General features: G+C 34.2%; 1 protein-coding gene and 2 long non-coding RNA genes across 3 annotated transcripts; 1 reads left to right on the top strand and 2 right to left on the bottom strand.

Moving 5' to 3' along the window:
* Window positions 1-2,592: 2,592 nt before the first annotated feature.
* LOC110227192 lies at window positions 2,593-3,806 on the bottom strand. The gene is made up of 3 exons (XR_002330979.1): window positions 3,687-3,806; window positions 3,409-3,517; window positions 2,593-2,830 (listed from the first exon to the last, which is right to left on the bottom strand). It is a non-coding gene; the product is annotated as an uncharacterized LOC110227192 (long non-coding RNA).
* A 727-nt stretch (window positions 3,807-4,533) lies between these two features.
* Window positions 4,534-5,181, top strand: LOC110227862 (replication protein A 70 kDa DNA-binding subunit B-like). Its single transcript, XM_021023730.1, has 2 exons — window positions 4,534-4,956; window positions 5,038-5,181. The coding sequence occupies exons 1-2, from the start codon at window positions 4,781-4,783 to the stop codon at window positions 5,168-5,170; spliced, it is 309 nt and encodes a 102-aa protein (XP_020879389.1). The 5' UTR covers window positions 4,534-4,780; the 3' UTR covers window positions 5,171-5,181.
* Window positions 5,182-8,611: 3,430 nt separating this feature from the next.
* LOC110227835 lies at window positions 8,612-16,142 on the bottom strand. The gene is made up of 4 exons (XR_002331509.1): window positions 15,789-16,142; window positions 15,462-15,560; window positions 9,483-9,619; window positions 8,612-8,687 (listed from the first exon to the last, which is right to left on the bottom strand). It is a non-coding gene; the product is annotated as an uncharacterized LOC110227835 (long non-coding RNA).
* Window positions 16,143-17,152: the final 1,010 nt, after the last annotated feature.

Here is a 17,152-nt window from a genome sequence, read left to right as displayed (position 1 = left end):
CCGGCTGTACCCCGAGATGAATTGATATCTACACTTGCATCAAAGTTACATTTAACGAAAAATAAAGGTGGCTTTGTCCAAGAGGATGTCTGAGTTTGAAACTGCCTTGTTTCCGAAGGTATCGCAGATCATGACCCCAACGTGTGTAACCATTCTTCCACTTCAGCTTGTGCTTGTAGAACGATCCGTGTTGGGCTTTCTCTGAAGTTATTAAAGACCAATTTGTTTCTAGCCTTCCAAAGTTTCCATATAAGCCAAAATGGGAGAAGTTTTTGAGCTTCGGTAAGATTCTGGTTGCCATAAGATTCGATTATATGGGATACATTTTCCTCTGAATTCTCTGAGAATTGATGTCCATTCAGCACCGGAGAGTTTGAAAGACGCCACGTTAAATGTGTGAAATTACAATTGAACAGAACATGGCTGATCGTTTCTTCTTCAGATGGACACCGCGGGCAATGTGGGTCGATTTTCATTCCTCTTGAAGTTAATCTAGATCAAGTAGGAATAACTCGTGATGTTATCCTCCATAGCATGTGTTTGATTTTCGGAATGATCGGAAGTTTCCAAATTTTATTCTTCAATTCCACTGAACCATGCGGAATGGCTGGTTTAGTTTGTGTATCCATAGGGTCGTGTGTAAGATGCCAATAACCCGATCGAACAGTATAAACGCCAGAGGTGGTGTAATGCCATATCATTCTATCAGGAGGTTCATTTCTGGAAAGATATATGTTGTGAATGAAGCTATGATCACAAGGATCAATGCCTTGGAGAATTTTTTGGCTATTCCAAAATCTAAATGAACCTTCTTTTGATATAAGATGGCTTACTGTATTCGTCATTTCTGTACCTATTGTTCTAATTGGTCGCGGTGGGTGAGCATCGATCACATTGTCTTTATCTAGACGAGCTGTTTTTCCGTCACCAATAAGATATCTACTGCCTTTTTTATCACATCCAATCCCGCAAGCAGAGATGTCCATCCATAAGATTGGTAACTTCTTTGTTTTGCATCCAATATACAATCGTCTTTGAAGTACCTTGCTTTCATTATTCGAGCAAAGAGAGAGTTGGGATATTGTATTGTTCGCCATGCTTGTTTTGCTAATAAAGCATCATTAAACTTCGATAGATCTTTAAATCCCAAACCCCCTTCTTTTTTCGAATATTGCAACCTTTTCCACGCAATCCATGGAATCCCTCTCTTCTTTGCATCCTTTTCCCACCAATAGTTCATGAGAACACCCTCTATTTCATCAATAACTCCAGCTGGTAATTTAAAGCATGACATCGCATAAACCGGCATCGCCATAGCCACCGATTTCAACATAATTTCCTTTCCGGCTGGTGATAAATGCTTTGCACTCCAACTTGAAGTTCGTTTTTTAACTCTTTCAATGATGTAATCAAACATTTCTCGCTTTTTCCGACCAAATTGTTCTGGTAGGCCCAAATATTTTCCTCCACCACCATGATTTTTGATTCCCAGAATCTGTTTTAGTCTATTTTGAGTAGTACCATGGACCTTTGAACCGAAGGTTATCATTGATTTGGTCATATTTATTTTTTGGCCGGAGTAGTATTCATAGATGTCAAAAACATCTTTTAAAGCTTGGCAGTTCCTACTATTGGCTTAACAGAAAAATAAAGAGTCATCCGCGAATTGAAGATGAGTGATACTTGGAACTCCCAATCCAATTCGTATCCCCCGAATATCTCCATCCGCAGCTCTAGAATCAATGATTATGTGAATAATTGGTAAATTCCATTATTAGCTCAAACAAATCTCTATTTTAACAACCAATGAATCAGAATTTGAAAAAATAATTTCCTAAATTAATTCAAAATAATAGCTAATTTTTTAAGTAATTCAAAATAATCTACGTTTTAGATGCGATTTATTTATAATATTTTGATTTTTGATCTAACTAAATTATATACACTCTTATTTTGTGGTTGTTAACACAAATTAACTCATTGTTCAAACAAATTTAATTTTTTTTAAATAATCTTATTTTCCGTTTTCATATCTTAAAAAAATATACATAATTGAATACTATAGAAAAAGGAAAATATATTCATTCTAATATTATATATAGGGGCTGACAAAAAAATATTATTTTTTCACTTATTATAATATATCATACCTTTATTCTAAAACATAAAATTTATAAATTTTGTGATAAATGAAATTTAACCCGTACTGTAGTACGGGTGATGATCTAGTTCTTATACTATTTCCATATTAATCATCTCCGGATACTTAGCATTTACCATTCGCAGAATTCAGTTTGTTATTATTACCTAAACTAATTGCCACATTAATCGTAACTTAATAACTTTATTCTCTAATTGATTTCGAATATATTCACAATCTAAACTAATTAATATCACATATCTTATCTCATCTATTGTTCCTTTAAATTCTACTATACAATCTTTTAAACAATTCAAAGAAAGAGTGGTTGGATTAAAATCCAAACTAAAAACAAAACAAAATCACAAAAATCATTTTAAATCTTTTCATATTAACTTTACATAAAACACTAACATTTATTTTTAACAGATCAATCTATATTAACATTTTTACAGTACTTTTTTGCTTTAATTCTTTTGGATCCGGGTTTGACCCGGTTTAATTCTGTTCGGATCTAGAATAAGAGATTTAAGGGATGTTGTATTAATTTCAAACTAATAAATAAAGCCATGTTGTCTTTAATTCTTCTACTTATTTTTACCAAAATCAATTCAAATAACATCTCTCATACCTTAAGTATATTTTCGCCAAATGCAATCTCCGTTGTTCCTTTATTTTCGCCAAGGCAATCTGCATTAAAGTTATTTACAGTATCTGTCAATTTAAATTCCTTCCAAATATGTTTTGATGCTCTACTAAGCTATTATTTCGCACTTGACATATTCATAAACTATTTCCATAATCAAATATCGAAATGATGCTAATAATACCTAATTGATTCTACTAATATTTACACAATCAAAACAAATAACTGCTCACAGACCATATCATGTCTATTTAAATTACTTCCAAATATGTATTTCCCTCTACTAATTGAATTTATGTTTCCCGCCTATCCTCTGTTCATATCATTCCAGAGTATCTTTACATTATCTTCTCCTTCCCAAATATTTCTGATGATCACATCCTATTTATTGCTAACCATTTATCTAACTTCCATAACTATAGCAATGCTAAGATTTTATGCCGATTTGGTCAAGATTGCGATACCAATATGCTTTGTGATCAAGTTTTCTTTAACCTAATATATGACCCTATATATAGTTCCATGTCTAACCTCTCATTATCATCAGCCCTCACAGCCTCTAATCTAAACATTAGATCTTACCATACACCATCAAACAATGGCTGCTGCAACATTTGCTTACCTCAAAGATGTCAGGCCATACACCACACAATGGAGAGTCCAAGTGAAGGTACTTCACTCCTGGCGGCAGTACACAGCCAGCACTGGTGAAACTCTAGAGTTGGTGTTATCTGATATGGAGGTAATTCAGTAGCCAATGTTAACTGTGAATTAGTTTACATTAAACCATTTTAAAGCTATTATTTTTTCTGACTCTACTGTTTTTTGTTCTTTCACAGGGCAAGAAGATTCATGCTACTGTGAAGAAAGAACTGGTGAGCAGATATGTCTCAAGTTTACCTGTTGGTCATTGGGTTTTCATTGAGATCTTTGCTCTCAATTATGCCAGTGGCCAATTCCGTCCAACCTCTCATCTATATAAGATGACTTTCACAAATGGAACTCATGTATTTCCATGTGATCCTGTCTTTGACTCAAGTTACCTGACACTAGCCAGTTTCAAAAGAATTCAAAATGGAGATCTTAATCCATACATATTGGTTGGTAAGTATATTTTTTATTTATATATATATTAAATGCGATAAACAACAGTTTACAAACAGATCATGAAATATGTTTACCTCTGCTTTTCTTTTATAGATGTTATTGGCCAGATTGTTATGATTGGAGAGTTGTTGACTCTTGAGGCCAACAACAAACCAACTAGCAAGATTGAGTTTGAGATGAGAAATGAGACGTAAGTGTTTTCAATCTTTTATCCATATATCTACTATGGATCCTACATAATATGTTCTGTTTTGTAAATAAAAAGTGATGAAAGGATCGGTGTTACCTTGTGGGGATCATTTGCTGAGACTGTGTACAGAGGAAGCCAAACTGCTGGTGGGCGTCCTGTTGTATGTTTGTTGAGGTTTGTGAAGATCAAATCCTTTAAAGGTACATAAAACAGAATCTTACCAGCCTTAATAATATACTGATACTGTTTAGAGCAAAGTCATGGTGCATACATCTTATTAAAATTCTACAGGTGTAAAGACTTTGTCTAACTCATTTGATGCTTCACAAGTTTTTGTGAATCCAGCAATCCCTGAAGTTGCTGTGTTTGTTCAAAGGTAATCATTTCATGTGATTTAAATCTTTAGCCTACTTATATAGATGTACTATGGAACTAACCTATATATTTCATGTTGTTGACATATAGTCTCCCAACTGATGGTGCACTGTGTATCTTTCGTGAAAGAGTCCCAAAGTTTGAGATTGTTGTTGCCAATCAGGATGATACTTCTTTAGATCATCCTAGGAAGACCATTTTGGATCTCCTTAACTCTGTCGAGGTAATTATTTGAGTAAGCTATCATTACAAATACTTTTTAATGTCTATAAATATCCATATTCATATCTAAAGTTTTTGTTAGATTGGCAAGGCAAGGTTAATGTGTACTATCTATGCAATTGATACCGACTGGGCATGGTATTACATTAGTTGTCGTGCTTGCAACAAGAAAGTCACACATATCCACCATGGAGTGAATGGTGTGAATAACAAAGGGAAGAAGCCGAGGTTCTGGTGTGACACTTGCAAATCTGTTGTCACTAATGTCGTGGCTAGGTGAAAAACTACGTTATTGACATTTTATTATTCTGTAAATGTAAAATAGATATCTTACATAATTGTTTACATTTGATGCAGGTTTATGCTCTATGCTAATGTGATGGACAACACTGGTGAGGCTAAACTGTTACTTTTTGATTCAGTTTGCTCTGAAATCATTGGCGAGTCTGCTCCATCTGTGCTTAATGGTTCCGTTGATGAGGTTTCATGAACTACTTTATATTTAAATATATGTCTACATTGTATTAGTCACACAAGTTCCTGATATGTTTTAAATTTTAGATTGATGACCCAAACAACATACCAGATGCAATTAGGAATCTATATGGAAGGACATTCCTTTTCCTGGTGTGTGTTGAGAAAGAGAATATCTGGGATGGGAAGGAGATATACAAGGTCTCTAAAGTTTTGCAGAAAGATGGCCTTTTGCTTGAAGAACAGTTGCTGGAAGATTCTCAGGAGTTGGTCAATCCTGCATCTATAGTGTCTGGTGATCAGGTAATTGTTGTGACAGAACATTTTTGAATAACACAAGCAGAAGTACATGGATCCTTTCACCAGCTAGGCTATAGTACTAATTTCATCCTTTGTTTAACTACAGGTGCCACTAATGCTGGAGATGAGTCAAGAGACTTCTGACTCTGTCACTCCATCATCTAAACGTGTGTATGCCGACATTCCCGGTTCTTCTGATCATTCTTCTTCTTCTAAGAAGTTGTGCATTGAACCTATTGACTTTGGTGATCAAGATTCTATTCCTAAAGATCAAGAGGGAAATGTGAAGGACATAGCTCCCAATGTTTCTGTGGTGATTAAGGATGATGCTATCAAATATGACCATCAGATTAACAATGTTGTATCCAATGGTGGAGTGGGCACACTTGAGGTGAAGAAGGAGGGAAAAAGTGTTAAAGGTGGTGTGAAGGTCAAGGTTGAAAAGAAGTGAACAATGGTTGCTGTGAACCGGTTTATTCCATGCTTTGTTTTCTTATTGCTTTCAGATTTCTAAGACTTTGCTTTCTTTTATTTCTTGCTATTCTGTTTTCTGTTTCCTTTCTATTGTTACTCTTTCACGAATGCAACTAGCTTTCACTATATCATTTCTTTTATTTATATTCTTATTCTATACTAGAATAGCAATAATAATAAAAAAACTTAATACTACAACTTCATCTATATACCTAATTCATTTGTCTAATAATAGACATACAAATGAATATATAGATATAACTAAATGAGGATATTAATTAACTTGATATATATACAGGATATTAAAATTATGTAATATTAATATATAATGTCTATATATAATGTACACGAAATCATAGTTACTTTTAATTTGGGAACTTCGATAAGAAATCATGCAAAACATATCTAGCTTCCATAAGTAACAGGTAACTTGATAAAAGATAAATCTACAATGTACAATGTGTATCTTTAAAAGTAATCATTTGGTAACTGACAACTTTTTCAATCATTACCAATGATTCTCTATAATCTAAAAAATATCGTCTATATTGTTAAAACAAGTAATAACGTTTCGATTTCCTCTTTATTCTTTAAAAATTTTATGCCTCTTACTCAATCTCTCTATATAACCAACTTCACCTATCGTGAAGCACATACAGAGAGAAACATTGTAACTTCGCTTTTCAAAGCAGAGCAGAATAGTTAAAAAAATGGTTGATATGCATCTTCTTTCCCAAATTCGCGTTAACTCTACAGATTGGAGGGTTTATGTTAAGATAATGCGTATCTGGCATCACAATCCACCATTGAATGGTGATTTAACCAACATGATTCTCGCAGATGAGAAGGTTTTTTTGAAATTCTTACCTTCTGTTTTAAACATAGTGAAGATCATCTTATGAGTTTTTTTACTTACTGTCTGTTAACGTTTTTTTTTTTTTTTTAGGGTAATTTCTGCGATGCAACAATTCCTAGAGACAATTACATGTGGAACTTTCAACCTGGACTCAAAGAAGGTTTGTGGTATTACATGTCTGACTTCCAACCAGTCGTGCCCTCAGAATACCAAACCAGATTTGCAGCCATGCCACTTCAGATTAGGTGTATCAGACAAACAACCATTTGGCCTGTTAGATCTAAGGGTTATAGCAATTTCTTTGATTTTGTGACTCCTGATGCTTTCAGAAACCCTCATCCAGATGATGGAACCTATGTGACTGGTAATAGAAGACACTTTGTTCAAGTTATATAGTTATCTTTCTATATGTCTTTCTGACCATTATGTGTTGTGTTTTTAATTAGATGCTATGGGTGTGATCTCTGCTGTTTCAACCATCGGAAGGTTTCCATTTGTTTGTCGTCCTGGGGAGACAGATTATGAAGCTCGCTATGTTTGTTTCAAGATTGCTAACAATGTGTAAGTTATCAATATTTCTGTCTATTTTTGTACAAGATAATGAAGTTTGTTATCATGTTTTATCTGGTAAAAACAATATGCTTTAATGGCTACATGAAATCTAGGGGTGAGACTATCAAATGCGTTGCTATTGGTAAGTGGTGTGAGTTCTTTGTCAACGCTTGGTCCAGGAGAATTAGCTCTGTAGACTACAACTATGATAAGATAGTTGCAGTCTTGCGTTTCTGGAGGATCTCATCGTACTGTGGTAGGTTTTAATGAGAGTTTGCTTTTGCTGAGCTTATATTTGCATTGTTATATTGACTGTGTTCATTATTGTACTATAGGAAACAATGTCTTAATGAGTGAATCTTGCTGTTCACGTCTGTACATTGATCCCATTTTCTATGAGCTAGACATACCAAGCTACCTGTAAGTATCATTTATATTTTAGACTTCTTTAATGTTTTCATTTTTCTGTGTTAATATAAATGCAACTATTTTCTGTTAGGCGCTCATTCGAAGATACTTCAAGTGATGAGGAAGATGTCATGATGGAGATGGTTGAGGAGAACTAATAGTTGTGAGGAATATCGGTGGATATGCTACGGTGGCTACCTCTTATGGAGAACTTGAATTTTAGGTGTTATGTTTTCAGTTTCCCTTTTGAACTCTGAATGTTTTTTAATTTTCTTTTGGTTTTATTATCTACTACTGCAACTCTGCACAAGAGTTTGCAAACTATGTTTCTCTTTAATATTTTAATCTGTATTGATATTGGGCTACAAGTTGTGTGGTTTTTTGATATTTTGATGTCTACAAGTTTAAGACTAAAGCCTATTTATATATAAAGGTTACAACTTAGTTATGAATTTAATTCAAACTAAATCAGAAACCTAAATATTTTGGAAAATTCGTTTACTTTAGTCAAGTAAATGATTTGGTTTAAGAAACTGTTTTGAAAGCATACCTTATTTATTGGTATTGGTATGGTTTAGAGAAGCATCAATCAAGATCTTCATTGCCTCCTGTATTTCCTTAATCTGCGCAATTATCAACCAAACTTAACTTTAAAAACTTATCAATTATTATATGAATCACTAACAAAATAATTGAACAGATTATGAAAATATTCTCATTGAACCATCTAACTTTATCTCAATGCCTAGAATATAGAAAGTAACTATATTTTCTCAACAGATCAATATTAGTGGATTGCTGGCGTATCTGCCATTTTGTTACTTTAGTCAAGTAAATGATTTGGTTTAAGAAACTGTTTTGAAAGCATACCTTATTTATTGGTATTGGTATGGTTTAGAGAAGCATCAATCAAGATCTTCATTGCTTCCTGTATTTCCTTAATCTGCGCAATTATCAACCAAACTTAGCTTTAAAAACTTATCAATTATTATATGAATCACTAACAAAATAATTGAACAGATTATGAAAATATTCTCATTGAACCATCTAACTTTATCTCAATGCCTAGAATATAGAAAGTAACTATATTTTCTCAACAGATCAATATTAGTGGATTGCTGGCGTATCTGCCATTTAATTTCGAAAAGGCTATTTCAATATGAAGGTCATTGATTATCAAAAGCACCATTTTGCATAAACTCGCTGTGAGTCTTTTGTTTTCAATTATGAAAAAAAAGCCTGACTACCCTCTTATAGACTTGAACTCTTCACCTAAACCAGCTAAAAGATCCCGTGTTATTCAAACTCCTACATCGCAGAGCCAAATTACTCAAACTTATGGCGCTAAGTCTAACTACCCTCTTCTAGACTTGAACTCTTCACCTACAACAGAGGAAAGAGTCCAGGTTGGTCAAACTTCACCATCACAGTGCCAAATTACTCAAGCTTCTTGCTCTAAGACTAACTACCCTCTTCTAGACTTGAACTCTTCTCCTAAACCAGATAAACGAGTCCAGGTTGGTCAAACTCCAACATCACAGAGCCAAATTACTCAAACTACTATCTGTAAGCCTAAGCACCCTCTACTAGACCTGAACTCTTCTCCTAAACCAGCTAAAAGATCACGTGTATTTCAGACTCCAACACTACAGAGCCAAATTACTCAAGCTAATGTCTTGAACACAAATAGTTCTGTTCCACTCAAATCAGCCTTTAGCAGAGTGTTTAGAGATATTACCAATCTTCCTTGCAGAAATGATGACACACGTAAGACCCCTCCCAATCAGCAGCAATCATTTCGTGCAAAACAGACACATCAAACACTTGGTACTGCTCTTCCTACTTCAGGCTTAGGTAAACCGTCAGGCTATACACCTGTTCCAGAAGAAAATAACTGCCATATCAGAAATTTACAAGACGCCTTTGCTAATGCATCATTTTCTCCTACAGACAAAGGTAACAGACATCTCTTAAGATACTGTCTTACTTTTCAGAGTTTTTCCATCTACTACCTAAATACATTACTTAATAATATCTGTTTTTTTCTTCATAGGAAAAGAAAAAGAACCCGTACTACCAACCTTTACAGACTGTAGCACTGATGATGAAAGTATAGAGGATATTAATTATATTGGAATGAATGACAGTGAATCTGATGGTACACAAAACTACTCTGTTAGCAGCACAGAAGATGAATTAGAAGAATGTTACTCGGCTCCTATTCAGGAACCTCATGTTGAACAGATATTTAATTCTCCACAAGAAGTTATTGATTTGAATTGTTCAGCTGATGAATCAACTGTTGAATTCACTACTCCCACTATAAGTGTTAGTAGGAAAAGTGTAGAAAGGAAAGCAGTTACTCAAACTATAAATCAGCCTAAGAAAAGAGGTCGGCCAAGAAAAAATGTCCCCACAAAGAGGGCAGCAGCAAAAGCAAAGAAAACAGGTTAGAACTTATTGCATACCTTTTTATTTAACTTTATTTGATTTTCATATAGCATACTTATGAAAAGTAAATATTAGTAACACTCTATTTTACCTTTAGGCTATCTAGATCATGGTGATCCTACATACAAGTGTAAGTATTGTGGTGCTTTGATGTGGTTTGATGAGCGCATAAACAAAAGAAACATTCGTACCGATCCCATATTTACACTCTGTTGTGGTCAAGGCACAGTGAAATTGCCATTTCTCAAGGAATCACCAGAGCTTATAAAGAAGCTTCTTAAAGGGAAAGATGCAATCAGCAGAAATTTCAGAGAGAATTTACGGATTTATAACATGCTCTTTGCAATGACCTCCCTTGGTGGGAAGGTAGATAAATCTATGCCTAAAGGTAAAGGACCTGCAATGTTTCGATTGCAAGGAGGAAACTATCATCAAATTGGTGGATTAAAACCTGCTGCTGGGGATTATGCTAAGTATTCACAACTTTATATAGTTGATACTGAAACTGAAGTTGCTGAGAGAGCTACTGTGATTGGGTAAGAGTTATAATAGTATTTTAAGACCCAAAATATTGATATATTACCTTTGCTACTATATTAAGATGTACCTTAACTAACTATGTGTTTTCTTATTATCATTGCAGCAAGGGTAAAAACCAAAGCTCTACCTCTTGGAAAAAAAAAGTGAACAAGGAACTGATTGAAGCAATAATAAAAATGCTTAATGATTCAAACCCTTATGTCAAAAAATTCAGGTCTGCAAGAGAGAGGTTTCAATCTAATGATGATTCACCCTTTCATATGCGTATTGTTGCTGATCGTCCGGGTGTTGATGGGAGGCAATACAATATGCCTACAGCAGCAGAGGTTGCAGCTTTGATCCCTGGTGATTTCATTCCTGACATGCCAGTTCGTGACATAATACTTGAAAAATCCTCCAATGGTCGCCTAAAGCGGATAAGCCAGATTCATATTTCATATTTGGCTCTACAATACCCTCTAATCTTTTGTTATGGTGAAGATGGCTACAGGCCTGGTATTGAGAAGTGTTACAAATCAAGCACCAATAAGAAGAAAAAGTGTATAAGTATGAGGCAGTGGTTTGCTTTCCGCATTCAAGAGAGGGAAAATGAGTGTCATACTCTGCTTGAAACAAAGAGGTTGTTCCAACAGTTTTTGTGTGATGCATATACAACTATTGAATCAAACCGCCTTGCTTATATCAAGTTTAATCAGTCTAAGCTACGATGCGATAATTACAACTCCATTAAAGAAGCTGCTAACTCTGGAAACAAAGATTTAGCTGAAGAAGGAAATCAGATTCTTATTCCAGCATCGTTTACTGGTGGACCTAGATATATGGTCCAAAGCTATTACGATGCTATGGCTATCTGTAAGCGTTATGGTTTCCCTGATCTTTTCATTACCTTTACATGTAATCCTAAGTGGCCTGAGATTACAAGATATTGTGAAGCAAGAGGATTAACTGCTGATGATAGACCCGACATCGTGGCAAGGATATTTAAAATCAAGCTGGATTCTTTAATGAAAGACTTAACAAAAAGGAAAATGCTTGGCAAGACAGTTGCATGTAAGTTTTTAATTCTACAGTGTCAGTTTCAATTAGAAGAATACAGAAAATTATATTTGTTGTCCCTAACAATTGATTTGTTTCCACTTCCAGCTATGTATACTGTTGAATTCCAGAAAAGAGGATTGCCTCATGCTCACATCCTCTTATTTATGGATGCTAATAGTAAACTACCAACAGCTGACGACATTGACAAGATCATTTCTGCAGAAATTCCAGACAAAGAAAAAGAACCAGAGCTATATGAAGTTATCAAAAACTCAATGATTCATGGACCATGTGGCTCAGCAAATCCCAATTCTCCGTGTATGGTTGATGGCCAGTGTTCTAAGCTTTATCCTAAAAAACATCAAGAGATCACTAAGGTTGGTATTGATGGTTATCCTATCTATAGGAGGAGGGTCACAGAAGATTATATCGAGAAAGGTGATGTTAAATGTGACAATAGGTATGTTGTGCCTTATAATAAGAAGCTCTCGCTTCGCTATAATGCTCATATCAATATCGAATGGTGCAATCAGAATGGTTCTATAAAATACTTATTTAAGTATATAAACAAAGGCCCAGATCGTGTTTCAGTTATCGTTGAGCCATTGAATCAGGCATCAACAGGGGAAACAGCAACTGATACTACAGCAACTGGTGCTACAGCAACTGGTGATACAACAAATCCAGCTCAAGATCCAAATTCAAATGAGAAAAAGAAGAATGAAATAAAAGATTGGTTTGACTGCAGGTATGTTATGAACTTAACCAAATGTAAATTAGTGAGTTTTTATCCTGTTACAATTTTATTTATTCAGTTTTTTTGATGTCTATAGATATGTATCAGCTTCAGAGGCTGTTTGGAGAATTTTCAAATTTCCTATTCAACATAGATCAACCCCAGTCATGAAATTATCTTTTCATGTGGAAGGAAAGCAACCAGTATATTTCGATCCAAAGGGAAACATAGAAGATGTTATTGAACGTATATCCAATGAGGATTCTCAGTTTATGGCTTGGTTGACATTGAATAGAAAAAATGCAGTTGGAAAGAATGGAAAGCGTGCACGAGATTGTCTATATGCGGAAATACCAGCCTATTTTACTTGGGACGGAAAGAACAAGTTGTTTAAGAAGAGATCTAGAGGCTGGTCTTTGGGTCGTATTAATTATGTCCCTAGGAAAATGGAAGATGAATACTATCTTCGAGTCCTCCTAAACATAGTCAGAGGTCCACAGAGTTATGATGACATAAAGACATATAAAGGTGTGGTTTATCCATCTTACAAAGAAGCATGTTTTGCACGTGGCATATTAGATGATGATCAGGTCTACATAGATGGTCTGATTGAATTAGGTCAGCATAGTTTTGCTCCTGTTTTGAGGAATTTTTTTTCAATGCTGCTTCTTTCTATGTCTCTAGCAAGACCAGAACATGTTTGGTCAGCAACATGGCATCTATTATCTGAAGATATTTTGGCTAAGAAGAAAGAAGAGTACAATAATCCAGGTTTATGATCCATTTCTCTACTATTTAAATAATGTTTTCAGTCCAATTCAGAAATCGTCTGTTTTAACTTCCACAATACTATTTGCAGACCTTACACTCACAGAAGCTCAAATAAAGAACTACACCCTACAGGAGATAGAGAAAATTATGTTGTTCAATGGAGGAACTCTAGAAGATTTTGATCATTTCCCTAAGCCTACAAGAGAGGGGATTGATAATTCAAACCGTCTTATTGTCGATGAGTTGAGATATAACATCGAATCTAACTTGGAAGAACAGCATGTCGAGTGGAGAGACAAGCTAACTCCTGAACAGAAAGGTGTATACAATGAGATAACCGGCGCAGTATTCAATGGTTTAGGTGGAGTTTTCTTTGTTTACGGCTCTGGAGGAACAGGGAAAACATTTATTTGGAAGACACTCTCTGCGGCTATTAGATGTAGAGGTCTAATATGTCTTAATGTCGCCTCCAGTGGCATTGCTTCTTTGTTGTTGGAAGGAGGAAGAACCGCACATTCAAGGTTTTCTATTCCATTGAATCCTGATGAGTTTTCTGTTTGCAAGATCAAAGCTAAATCAGATTTGGCAGATTTAATTAAAGAAGCATCTCTCATAATCTGGGATGAAGCGCCAATGATGAGCAAGTTTTGTTTCGAAGCTTTAGATAAAAGCTTCTGCGATATTATCAAACACGCAGAGAACAAGGTATTTGGTGGAAAGGTAGTTGTATTTGGAGGTGATTTTAGACAAGTACTACCTGTTATTACTGGTGCTGGTAGAGCAGAAATTGTTATGTCATCTCTAAATGCTTCATACCTTTGGGATCACTGCAAGGTTTTAAAGTTGACCAAGAACATGCGACTACTAAACAACAGTTTAAGTGCTCAGGAAGCTAAAGAAATCCAAGAATTCTCAGATTGGTTGTTAGCTGTTGGTGATGGTAGGATCAATGAGCCTAATGATGGTGAAGTGGTTATAGATATTCCTGAAGATTTGTTGATTACAGAAGCAGACAATCCAATAGAAGCAATTACTAGGGAAATTTATGGAGATCCAACTAAGCTTCATGAAATCCGTGATCCTAAATTCTTTCAAGCGAGAGCTATTCTAGCACCAAAAAATGATGATGTCAACACTATCAATCAGTATATGCTTGAGCATCTGGATAGTGAGTATACTTTAAGTCTTTACTGTTTATTTGGTTATTTTATAATCATTGCTAAGTTGCTACTCTAATCAACTAATCATATCCCTTTTGTTTTCTACAGGTCCAGAAAGAATTTATCTATCTGCTGATAGTATAGATCCTTCAGATTCTGATGCTCTTAGCAATCCTGTTATTACTCCAGATTTCTTAAACAGTATCAAGGTTTCAGGTTTGCCTAATCATGCTTTGCGTTTAAAGATTGGTGCTCCTGTTATGTTGCTTAGGAATTTAGATCCTAAAGGAGGCCTTTGCAACGGCACTAGACTTCAGATTACGCAGCTTTGTAATCAGATTGTGGAAGCAAGAGTTATAACAGGAGACAGAATTGGTGATATCGTTTTTGTTCCTCTCATAAACATTACTCCTTCAGACACAAAACTGCCATTCAAGATGCGTAGAAGACAGTTTCCACTATCAGTTGCATTTGCTATGACTATCAATAAGAGTCAGGGCCAATCTCTTGAGCGAGTTGGACTTTACTTGCCTAAACCAGTCTTCTCTCATGGCCAACTATATGTTGCGTTGTCTAGAGTGACTTCTAAAAAAGGTTTGCGTATACTAATACTCAACAAAGAAGGGAAGATTGAGAAGAAAACAACCAATGTTGTTTTCAAGGAAGTGTTCCAAAACATTGACTGACGCATCAGTACTTAGACTTTCTCTACAGTGAAAGCCTTGAAAGAGGTAAGTTTAGTTACCATTTCCTTTTTTAAGATTTCAGTTATGGTATGCAAAACCACCACACACCATTTTAATGCATCAGTCTTTGTTTTCCTATTGTAGGAACGTGATTTCTAATAAACAAGACAGTTTCAAACTCAAAGATGCAAGGAGATCGGCAATCAAATGTCTATCTTCATACTGAACTAATCTGAAGTCAGTTTCATACTCTTAAGTTCTGCAATTTCCGTTTAAAATAAAACACTGAAACTAAGACACTATTCTTCATACATGATTGGTTTCTGGAGACTAACCTTGCTTTCTTATGGAGTTGATGAATTCTTCTCTTTCTGTTTTTTTTTACTTCTCTGTCCATCTTCGTAAGACTTTGTGCTGGATTTAGGCTCAGTAAACTAGCATATTTCAAAGTGAATTTAAGATCAATAGTTGAACACGCGTTTATGCTTCTCTTAGAATTTCAGTTAACACTATAATATATTCGTTTACCTGAGTTATAGTAGATTGATTCATTTCTATAAACTACTACCAATTCTACCTATTATTCACCATCAATTACTACATTTTTAACATACCTTAACAAACAATTGTAGTTTCAATCATCGAGTTGAACAATCACTAACCTTTAGAATGATCCGATTATGAAATGAACAATTGATTGATTTGTCTTCTGTACTCCATTGCTTGATTACGCACTCGGTTTATAGCACCAACCTTTACATGCATATACTGAAGTAGCCAGATTATATTCAATGCTGCATGGAGATTTGAATCGCCGGAGGTTTTGCTCTGCTACAATCAAAATCGAATTTGAGAGAACTTATTTGCAATCCGAAACATTAATCGAAATCTTGATAGTATGAGAAGCTTAATTCAGAGCTTGAAGATTGCTGAGGATCGTGAATTGAAGATCTAAGCCTGTCGGAATTGAAAATTCCGTTAAGGCACCGACCGGTTTGGTATCATCTAACCAAGCCATTTCTTCGGTTTTGCTTTTTTTTTTTGTGTTTGGTTTGTTTTTTTTTTTTTTTTTTTTGACCAAATACAGTAATATTAATTTAATTATTCTATACAAACTTTTTTATCTAACTAACTATTACTAATGACATAAATTAAATCCAAAACACTTTATCTTCTAAATTTACACACTTTTAAAATTGTTATATCTTTTCCACCAAAAATATGTTCATATATACCATAAATTGTATTTTTATTAAACACAATAGATTCAAATGAAATCAAATACAATATCTTATTTCTCTAACTTTATAAAATTGGAAATGGCATAATTTGAATACAAGTAACTGATCTACTGGAATTTTTTAAAATCTATTTTAGTAAAATGAAATTGATATATACAACTATATTGAGTTTTATACATTTAAATATATAGAAGTATATTGAGTTTTAAACATCTAAATTGATAAAAAATTCTATGGCAAGGATATAAAATTTTACAATTAATAATTAATAAAATAATCAAATAATATTTATGCCCGCGGTGTACCGCGGGTTAACATCTAGTTAGCAATAATCACGTTGATCTTAATCCATTAATTATTTGCCTAAACAACTAACTGAATTTTATACAACTGTTATAGAAATTTTAGGAAAAATTAATCACTTACTATAAATACATTTTAAAAACGTTTAATGCTCAAATCTTTAGTTAAGATTTTGGAAAGAATAATAATTTGAAAATCAATTTCTACTCAGTTTAGCAAATAATTAATTTTTATTCATTGACATAAATATAGATTACTTAAAATAGATCGTAACAATATTTAATTTGATTTGTTTATTTAATTTCACCCATATAATTCTTAATTTAATTTGTTTATTTTTTCTTGCAAGAAAGTAGAAGTTTATAGCAATCCTCTTTTGATTTGATCTCATTTTTTAAGCGTGAAAGTATTATTGGAGAAAGAGTAATGTGGTGTACTACTTAAGCAAGGATCAACAATAGGAATGTTTTAAAAACAAAATA

Source organism: Arabidopsis lyrata, assembly GCF_000004255.2.
Source record: "Arabidopsis lyrata subsp. lyrata unplaced genomic scaffold ARALYscaffold_6, whole genome shotgun sequence".
Taxonomy (NCBI): Eukaryota; Viridiplantae; Streptophyta; class Magnoliopsida; order Brassicales; family Brassicaceae; genus Arabidopsis; species Arabidopsis lyrata.
The sequence above is the reverse complement of the archived record's forward strand: the minus strand, read 5'-3'. Positions and strand labels throughout refer to the sequence as shown.